The 10,255-nt window shown below is 44.5% G+C and overlaps 1 protein-coding gene and 1 long non-coding RNA gene across 3 annotated transcripts in view; one reads left to right on the top strand and one right to left on the bottom strand.

Moving 5' to 3' along the window:
- Positions 1–7,474: 7,474 nt before the first annotated feature.
- Positions 7,475–9,005, bottom strand: LOC121061636. Its single transcript, XR_005815192.1, has 2 exons — positions 8,836–9,005; positions 7,475–8,309 (listed from the first exon to the last, which is right to left on the bottom strand). It is a non-coding gene; the product is annotated as an uncharacterized LOC121061636 (long non-coding RNA).
- A 15-nt stretch (positions 9,006–9,020) lies between these two features.
- Positions 9,021–10,255, top strand: part of TDRD3 (tudor domain containing 3) — a 108,771-nt gene continuing 107,536 nt past the window's right edge. The window contains exon 1 of one of the 2 annotated variants that reach the window (XM_040540765.1): positions 9,021–9,229. In XM_040540765.1, coding sequence (XP_040396699.1) covers positions 9,189–9,229 — 41 coding nt within the window. In that variant the 5' untranslated portion in view covers positions 9,021–9,188. The remainder of the gene's footprint in view (positions 9,230–10,255) is intronic. The other variant, XM_040540774.1, reaches the window with a different exon arrangement.

Raw genomic sequence — 10,255 nt, 5'->3', positions numbered from 1 at the left:
GTCTTCGAAGCTCTTCCTTTCTCTTTTATCCCCCTTTTATCTCTTTTATGAAGTTGTATGGAGTTGTATATTGAAGCCAAGGAAGTTCAAAGTGTATACTTGTGAATAATGCGAAGTTGCTCAGGGCTCCAGCATTTCTGCTCCTTTTCATTCTTTACCTCCGAGAACAGTAGACTTTAACCTAAAAGTTATCTGAAACATATAGCTGGAAAAATAATATGTTGCTTTTAATAACCTAAAATATGTAAGGCAGCTTTAAGGATGATTCTATCCCTTCATAATTCTGCAGTTATTCACAATATAGGGCACAGTTCTCTGTTGAAAGAAGATTAAAAAAATACTATAAAGATCTGCTTATTCTTTCAGATTCTCTTTGTTTCTTGTGTTTGCTAACAGGTGGGAAACAAGGAACACTGAGGGCAGAATAGTAACTAAAATCAACAGAGACAGAAAAGATATATAAATAAAAGCAGAATCACAAGAGAAAGGAACTGAATCATTCATAAGTGAAGGTCAGCAAATAGCTTGCCTAGTTATTGCATTTGATTGTTGTAAGTGTCGCAGAAGTTGATTTTGCTGCTTCTTGAAAGCTGTTAAGAAATTTAGTTATTTTTCCAAACTGTGCTGATTTGGGACCGCAGACTACAGGGAAAAAAGCAGTGGTAGGCAAAAGCTTCCACATCTGAATAGGAAAGATACATGACGCAGTATATTTTCACTGCCAGGAAATAACACGAAAACATTCTTGCCTGTTTAGTGTGTATTCAATCAAGGATAGAAAGTCAACTGCTTAGCTGGAGCCTGGCATAGATTTCCAATAACTTGCTTTTCCTCAAGCACAAACATATGACGGCACTTGAGGAAAACTACAGAGTGAATCTTTTATGATCTGAAAATAACCTTCTTAGATTTCCATGAGAAAACAATATTTATTTATTTGGTCTTCTTCTCCCACCTTGCAATTAAGTGCTGACACAGATTGCTGGACCATTTATGCCCCAAACCGATCATAGAGTGAGATGATGTCTTCTGTGGTATTGTGGATATAAAAAATTTAAACTTTATGTTTTTAGTAGTAATATTAACAAAACCAATATACAGAGTTACTGTACAGCCATATATATTGCTGCATAATAGGTAGTCACTGCTTCTCCGTGCGTCTGCAATATACGATTTAATCTATGTTAAAAATGAAGGCCATATCCCGTTAGTGTACTATGCAGGATAATGGTGCCTGGGCCTGCACTAGGTTCTATCACTATGGGCTTCTACCATTTGCAGTGTTTGGGTTTTGCTGCCCCACCCTAAGAGGAACTGGCTTGGCTTTAACAAGGACATCAGTGGGGGTGGAATGCAACTCTAAGGTCTTCCATCCGTGCCCATACCACAGGTATTTTACGTCACCCTGAGAGCTACCTGAACACTGTGTGAGGTACCCTCTCGCATGAAACCTATCCCATGAGGCTTTTGGCATGCCTGGAACAGCGCTCTAAGTGCTTTCCTTAACTCATCTCTTCCATATGTGTCCTGTGATTTCACCACGCAGCCCTTCCTCAGTGGTTCTGCCCATTACTTTAGTTTCAGTGAGATAAACTATGACAAATTCAACTTAAAGGGCAGGGAAATCATGAAGAAAGCAGAAGTCTGCAGAGATTCCTTACCTACACTCCTTCTAATGGAGGGCACTGTTGCCACCTTGAGAGATTGCATGGATAGCAGTCAGCCTTCAGCAATATCTCCATTGTTACTGATCTTTGTTCAGTTTACACGTATACCTATTTCAGACATGAACTGTGGGACACATTTCTTGATGGAACAGAGTTCACAGCTCTGGGGAGGTAGCTGTCAGGAAGCAGCATGCATGGGCTGCCCCACACGGGAAGGCAAGCTGGGAGCTGAGGGTGACAGCGAGGTAGGGCAGTGATCCCACCAAGAAGGGCACAATCGCACAGCAGGTACCATGCTGGTGGTCAGGGTCAGCCAATATTCAAGACTACTAAACATGATAATCTACTAAACAGCGATAAAGTGGGGACAAGGTCAAGCCAGGAAGTCAAATCATTGGTTCAGAATCAGCAAGGCACATGGCCAGACACAGGCATACCTCAGGGGCATCTCAAGGATGTAGGCCTGAGTTTCAGTGCAGTTCGCAAGCAAAGGGCAGGAGGCCCCCACGAGGCTCCATCTCACACTGCTCTTTTCCCAGCAGCCTGATCCAAGGCTACAGCTGCACGGTATCAGGGCTGGACTGGAGCACAGACAGCCAAAGCCCTAGGAGGAGGGAAGAGGCTGCAGAGCCCCTCAATGCACACAGAGCCTTGGCAGCAGCACGCTTATTTCCAGATTTCCATTCAGTCCAGAAGGTATCAGTCTCTTAAAGGTAATCTTGTTAGAGATGAGGCACAGCTGTTAGGGGCTGGGATGTTTACTGCAGCCCGATGAAAGTCTGCGAAGCCATATGCTGTTTGATCCTCTGCTCCCTGGCTATTTACCAATTCAGTGTCCAGAGGACCAGTAGGTTGAGCTGTGCCAGCATCACTGACAAACACAAGCCCTTCTGCTGGCCCTCTGAGGGGGCTTGCCAGTGTCATAATTATATGAGATTACATTCTGCTGTACTCAGTGATCCGTTGTACCCTTGTGATCATTGCAGTGCCTTGTCTGCACTAACATTCAGATCAGAACCATCCAAGTTTTGACAAGCAGCCATGCATAGACTTAGCAATAGCATCATTATGCCATATATAAATGGCCTTATCCTGACAACCACAGTGCCTTGATAATTGCCTTTTGACAGCAATGATGCTGTATTTAAGACTGACATAATACCAGCATGGACTGTACCTTCAAGATCACCGTAGCCTGCATGCATTTAGTGACTTGCAGGAGAAAGTGGCGAGTGTGTTCAAACTGAAAGGGTCCAGGAGCAGGCAGTCAGATGGCAAAATCAATTACAGCCACCTGACAAAAATGTTAGCTGTGGCCTTAGTGAAAGTTCTCTGTCCTTACAACACCACCCTCGCTACACAGTCTCTGGCTATAGGTGGTGGTATTATATCCAAGACTTTGTAATTCTTAACAATTTCCAGGCTTCAAGATGTGCCTGCTCTTCATCTCTTTCTGTTCCGCTGCATCGCTTCAACCTGCTCTTTTCCAAGCCTCTCTCCTCACTCTCCCCTATTAAAAAATCATTACTTATGTAATTTTCCCTTCTTCTCTTTACTCTCTGAAACGTCAATTCCTTCTCCAGTTGCCGTAACAGATGACAGACCCTTGACTGTCTTGAGACACACCGGTCAGGGTTGGCTACTCACCCGCAGCAAACACCTCCCCAGTGAGAAACACCTGTAGTAACTAGCCCTCTTTACTACTTGTCTACAACTTGGGGAAGTTCATGACAGAAAAATAAGCATATTGCCTGAGTGCTGACTACCGCCCTTCCCATTCAGACAAAAAAGATAAAACATTCACAAGCAGCCCTGCTTATTTTGGTTGAAGCACAGCGACAATGCATGCAGTAAAGCTGATCCTTCTGACTGCAGCCAAATCAGATTAGACTGGCCCATCACAGGACACTGAGAGACTGTCACTTTTGTTTACCAGGGCCATCTAGAATCCCTCTAAGATTAAATACGCTTCCAAACTCCTTTTAAGCTATGGCCCAGGGCAGGTTTTTCAGAGAAAGGAAAATAATAACAATAAAAAGGCATATTTTCTCCTGGCTCATGAAAACAGTATGAGAAACAGCTCCATAACCCCAGCACACTCCTAGAAGTACAGTGACATGAAGTGAAGGCCATTTACCTTCAGGGCCCAGTTACTCTGGGCTACATATCCAGGGTTGGGATTGTCTGCTCTTGTGTTCAGTAAAAGGAGCTTTATATAATGCAATGAAGAAAGCATACTGTGCAAAAGATGAAATAAGAATTGAGACCAAACTGGCATTATTGTCCTTGTGGGAGCCTCCCATAGAAGCCGGTGTTCAGGGTTTCCATCCCACTGGTGGTTTCAGCACACAAGGTTGGGGTGCGTGATGCCAAACCCGTGCAATGTCACTGGTTTCAGCTCTTGCCCATTTCTGGCAGGCATAGTGATTAGCTTCAGCTCCCCACTTCTGTGAGCGTGCTGCTGAACCAAAGTGAGCAGGGCTTGAGTTGGCAGGAGATGGAGGTAGCCAGGATGAATCAAGCTACGGAAGGGAACCTGTAGGGTTGATACAAAAACTGGCCACCTAGCTCTTGTTGTCTTGCCCTACGTGCTAGTTCTGTCTGTTCTCTGCCTCTCCACTGCCCTAAAGGAGGTCCTCAAGCAGATCAAACCTTTTATGTACTTACAATTACAGACCACTGTGGAAATAACATCTTTGTCATAGATCAAGTTGTTGTGGATCACATGGGCAGCAGTCAGAAGGTATTGCCTTTTAGGCACATCTTTACATGCCTGTCATTAGCTGGTACTACAGAAGAGGGGCTACCTCCATTTGTCACTGTATCCCACGATGCACACATTGTGGACTTTGTGAAGAAATCACAGGATCTAGTTACTTTTTGCTAAAGTAAACAACAGGAGCTAGTTGCTGCCTAAATTCAACTTCTCCTCTTAGCCTCCTATATTTCTAATAAATAAGGCAGCTAAATACAAGATATGCAAGCAGTGTGATACTCATACAACATTAAGTGATTCTATGATTCTAAGTAGTGATACTTTACACCTTGTTGGTTAATAATATGAATATAATAGAGAAAAGCAAGTTGTACTGCATAATTATGTATGGTTTAGAGGCAGAGCACAGCACAGGTGAGGGGTCACTAACCTACTTTGGTCTTACATTACATTATTGGACATCGTTGCATACTTGCAGTTAGCAGTACTAAGAAGACATTAGATAATGTTGTTCCCCATTTACCCCTCTACCTCTTTAAATAGCCATGTCATACCTTGAACACTTATAATATCTAAACGGTAAATTTAATACATCTAAAACTTAATGAAACAATTGTATTGATTTAGGAAGGCCGTATTAAAATATAAATAACTTCATGTATAGCACTTTGAAGATATAAAGTACTAGATGCATTTTATTTCTTTGAAGAAGACTAATACAGATATTTCTCCAGTTTTCCTCGTAAGCTGAACCCCTTTGTAAAAGACGTATCAGAATAAGTTGTTATGTCTCACACCCTGGTTTCGGATGATTCAGAATACTTTTACTATTAAGCCTGTTTCTGCATAAAAAAAATTGAGAAACCCGTGTTCAGAGATACATGAAGATAAAAGTTGCTCCTCAGACCGGTTCCAACATTAACACAGCTGCAGAACTGACTAGTTCTCAGGGCCTGGAGCACATCCCCCTTTTGGGAGTTTTGTTGGCTGAGCCAAGGAGTCTACCTGGCGGAGTCCAAGGTTGGCTTCAGTGCCAGTAAGAGCTGTTGTGAAGAAGCCAAAAGCAAGGCCCTGCCCTTTCTTTCCCCTGGGGACTACTTTTAAGCTGGGGGTGTGCCAGCTTGGGCTACATTGCAGCTGTGTTGCAGCAAGGTCTGCGCTTGGTCTTGTAGCTCCTCAGTCTGGACCTGGACTCAGACCCACCAGCTGGGCTTCCTGGCACAAGCTTGGACCTGCCTTGTTGTGGTGGCCATGATGGGTCACCACTGGGCTGTGTCTGACCCTGAACACCATCTCTGGCCCAGATCCTGACCTCGACTTGCCACTGGTTCCTTATGGCGAGGTTGCTGCTCCTGCATGTCCTGTTAGCATGCTTTGTTCCTGGTTTGCCTTCTCTTGAGAAGCTGCCAGCCCTCTGCTCCACAACACTTCCCTGTTTCATTCTGAGAACTGGTTGAGGCATTTCTTAAATTTAACATAGCTGATTTACACACAAAGCATTCTTAAATGCAACTGTCAACCAGTTAGGCATGTGGGTGCATTTATGCAAGCCATCACAGTGACTGAAAATTACTCTTTTTTCAAAGATACTATAAAAAGTGATTTTGTACCACAAATAATTCTGAAGTTTTATGTGTAAATTTAGCAGTGTTATTTGTTCATCACAGACCTTGCCTTTTAACCTCACAGTTTTCAACGGCTAACACTTGAAACTGATGCTTGGAATGAGAAACTGTAATGAGCTTTTCAACTTCAGTGAAGTATATCGAACTACATTATACTTTGGACATAAGGAGTCTACGTGAATTTTGTAAAGAATGTTGCAATGTTGTATTTTTCTGGGAAAGCTATGTAGGCACAGAGCCCCTTGCAGGTGTGCTGGAGTCTAGGCTCAGTCTCTGTACAGCCCCAAGTAGTCTGACATTCATTACTTTCAGCAATCTCATTTATTCAAAAGGCGACAGATGGATACAGAGGTCTGCTCTAAGAATGTTTTATCATGAACAGTTGTTACAGAGGGTCTTATCCCTCCCATTTGCAGCTTTCTGTCAGCCTGGCAGGCATTGTATCACCTTCTGTTTTAGAGTGGACCTAATTATTTACCTCACATTGCAGCACAGCTATCAGCAACTAGAAATAGCGAAGATTGGGCAGTGCCCTCTGCTCGCAGAGAAACATGCACTAATGGGAACTTCTCATGTACAAAAGATGTGTGTATGTATATATATTTATATATCATCTTGCATATAATGAATTTGTGAGAATGGATGCCTATACACCTTGATGAAGAACAACGTTGGTTACTGCATTTTCTTTATAGATGGCTTTTTGTGCCATGAGGTGCAACAGATAGCCATCTGCTGGTGTAAATCACCAGTATAATTGCCTGGTGATTTCAGTGAAGATATAAGTTAGCAAAAGGTTCCATGTCTTAAACTAATACAAGGTAATGCATAAAGTCTGTAATTCTCATTATCTTCTCCTAGGTCATACTCCATCCCTTACTAATTGGCTCTACAGGCACCCCTTTTTGAGCTACAACAAAGTTTACAACCTTTTCTTGGTCATTTCATGTGCAGCCAGGTCAAAGTCTAAATGAGAGGTTCTTTTATTTCCATTTATTTTGCATAATAAGTGACTGAACTGGCACTACCATTCCACCTATCTGCTGCTGCTACTTTTCCATGTCAGCAGCTACTACTGTTCATCGTGCAAGACTGCTGGAATTAAGGGTGTGACTCAGCCACTAACATTTCAGAGTGACTTTCTTGATGTCGGCCTACTAATTTAAGAACGTCTTTGGTACAGGCACACAGTAGGTATATCTCAGGGCTCTTGTTTTAGTTCTCCTTGGTATTACTACTTTGGAAGCTCTTGTTCACCTGGAGTCTTGCCATGACATGGGACTGCATAAACTTTAAAAATCCTGAAGTCATATGGTTATTCAATCCATAAACAATATGACTGTCTGGGTTGGCTCAGTTTACTCAGATCTGTGTAGACGGCTCTGGTGATTGCTATGCACTTGCATCAAAAATGTGTTGTTGCAGTTTCCTAATTAGTATTTCCTCTTTTTTTTTTTTTTTTTTAAAATGACCAGCATGTGGATTGAAATTTCCATGACTGCGATACTCATTGTTTTGAGATTTTGCTAGAAAAGAAGTACGTGTCAGCCTACTTTAAGTAGAAACTGATTAGAGGGCTAGAGGATATTCTTTCTGCTAAGGCTCCAGATCAGAACATCTTCAAGAGTTATATGTACAACATAAATTGCTCAGATTAATCTGAACAACATAGGTTTTGTTTTCTTTTTCTGCACCAAGATTTTTGTAACTGATTAAAAAAAAAGTGTAACTTCTTAAAAAACAGCAGCCATGCAGGACAACGTATGTGTTGGCAACAAAACCTTTGTCCCAGAGTATATCTCTGTACGTTACATAGGACAATTCAATGCAATATGAACAAGGACAAAGTGTATAGGAGAGAATAGTGTTGGTCAGTACAGCAGAAGTCACAGCTTGTGACATGTAAATCTTCTGAGTGATTGCTAGTCAGTATGGCAGTGCCAGGCTTTCAGGTGGAGCAAAACAAACAAACAAAAACAACCAGCAAGCTTTGATTCAAAGATGATGAAAAAAACTTGCATCATCCCAAGGATAAGAATGACCCATGAAGGAATGTACACCTTCAATACTCAAAGTTGGTTCCTAAGTTTTGAAAATGCTGTACAGTACAAAAGAATTAACATTTAACGCTGTCTGGTTACGGAAGTGCGTAGACATGACTGATTAACAATAGTTTTCATGGCCTTTTAAAAGGCAGCTGCACTCACCTACAGGCAGAAACCTTGAGGATCAAGGTTAGGGTAGGCATTTTCTTAACTCATGACCTGCTCATATTCATTCCTTTGGTTATTTCTTTGAATGCTAGAGCACATAGGTAAAGAAAAGAAACACAACACTTTTTGTCCATTACTGAAGTAGCCTGAAGTAACGTGTTAGATACAGCAGCAAAGATGAAACAGTGCTGCATTTTTAAACAAACCCATTAAAAAAGGCAGACCACAAAATTCCATGCTCATTTCAGGGCAAAATATTAAGAGAGACACAAACGTAGGAACAGCCTTTTACATCTTGTTGCCCCAAAAACTTCTCACCCCCACCATCGACCCTGAGGACATCGAGGGGACTCTTCCTACACAGCACCATTAGCACTACACGTATTTACTTATACTCTTCCCACTAGAGTGGAAGGAGGGCCCTGGCCACCCCCTTCCCCACGCAAAACCCGAGCAGGGGCCGTATGGAGCGGCTCCGGGACAAAGGCTCCGGACCAAGGGACCCGGGGCGGCTGGTACCACATGCCAGAGCCCCACAGCGGGCAGGGCCCCGCCACCATCTTCTTCTTCTTCTTCTTCTTCTCCTCCTCCTCCTCCTCCTCCTCCTAGTATACCCTCAGCTCTTCCCTTCCCCGCCATAGCAGCAGCGGCTCCCAGGCACGCTCCCTCCTCCCCATAGCGGCCACACGGGGGTGTAGAGGGGGACTGGCGCCGGTCGCGGGCTTTGTTCGTCGCTGCCTGCGCCGCCTCCGCCCCTTCCTTCCCCCCCCCCCTTTTTTTTTTTTTTTTTTTTTTTTTTTTTTTTTTTTTCCCTTTCCCTTCCCCTCCCTTTCCTCCATCGCCCTCCCCAGCCCAAGAGCCGGCCGGGCCGGGTGCCCGGAGCGGGCCGAGGGGCGGGGGGGAAACCGAGCGGGCCCTGCCCGCCCCGCCGGCACCGATCAGGCAGGCAGGCCGGGAGGGAGGCGCCATGGCCGACAGGGCGAGGGCGGCGCTCGGGGAGTCGGGCTGGTAAGTGGGGGCGTCCGCCGCCATGTCGCGGGGGCCGGCCCCTGCCGTCCCGGGCAGAGCGCCGGGCCCCCGGCCCCTCCGTTGCTTGTTCGCTTTTGAGGCGTAACTCGCTACAGCGGCGTGGGCTGTGGTGTTGTTTTATTTATTTATTTATTTATTTATTTTGGGGGTGGTGGGGCTCGCTTCTTTTGTGTCTCGACTCGCGTCGTGAAGCGCTCGACGTCCGCCCTCCCTCCCAGCTCCAGCCCACCGTGTCCCAGCCGCAGCCCCCAGTGTCCCGGCGGCGCCCCACGGGTGTGTGTGGGGGCCCTTTGGGCCTCTGTTGTCGTGCTTTGGGGCCAGCTAGGACCGGGCCGGTGTGTGCACAGGTCACAGCACGGCTGGCAGGGGCTTTTTGCTGCGGGACTTGCCCCTGCTGCCTGCCCTTCCCCGGGCCTGCACCCTCCTGACTGAAGGCTGGGGCTTTGGGGTGGTGATGTTCCTTTTAATTACCCCTGTGCTGGTCAATAAGATTGGACGAGTGGAGTCAAACACTTGAGGCTTGAAGCCGGGTTTTCTTTTTTTCCAGTTAGTCCCGAGTTGAACGTTTTGTGTGCTTTGGAAGATCGCGCTTCAATGAGTCCAAATAGTGCTATCTCTACATCTTGTTTGCTAGCCTGGGGGTTTTTGGCATTATTGACTAGAAGCGGATTTATTTATTTTTTAATTGATCAGTGTAGTTCCCTTATTAGTCACCACTTTGCCTCCTTAACTACTTGCAAATCGTTCTCAAAACAAAAGCTCGTTGTTGACTACCAAGGCGCAACACAACTTACTTTGGCTATAATTGAGGAAAAACTTAATTTAAAGAGAAATGTCGTTACTTCCAATGGCATTTTGTGGGTTTGTACTGTGACGTTTAACTTAATGGTTTTGTCGGATTGTGCTTTCATTTATGGCTAACACATAAAGCATTAAAACAGCATCGTGTGGTTTAGGTAGTTTCTACAGCGTTGCTTTGTGATAATACTAACCAGGCTGAGAAAA

Source organism: Cygnus olor, chromosome 1 (genome assembly GCF_009769625.2).
Source record: "Cygnus olor isolate bCygOlo1 chromosome 1, bCygOlo1.pri.v2, whole genome shotgun sequence".
NCBI classification, from domain to species: Eukaryota; Metazoa; Chordata; class Aves; order Anseriformes; family Anatidae; genus Cygnus; species Cygnus olor.
The sequence above is the reverse complement of the archived record's forward strand: the minus strand, read 5'-3'. Positions and strand labels throughout refer to the sequence as shown.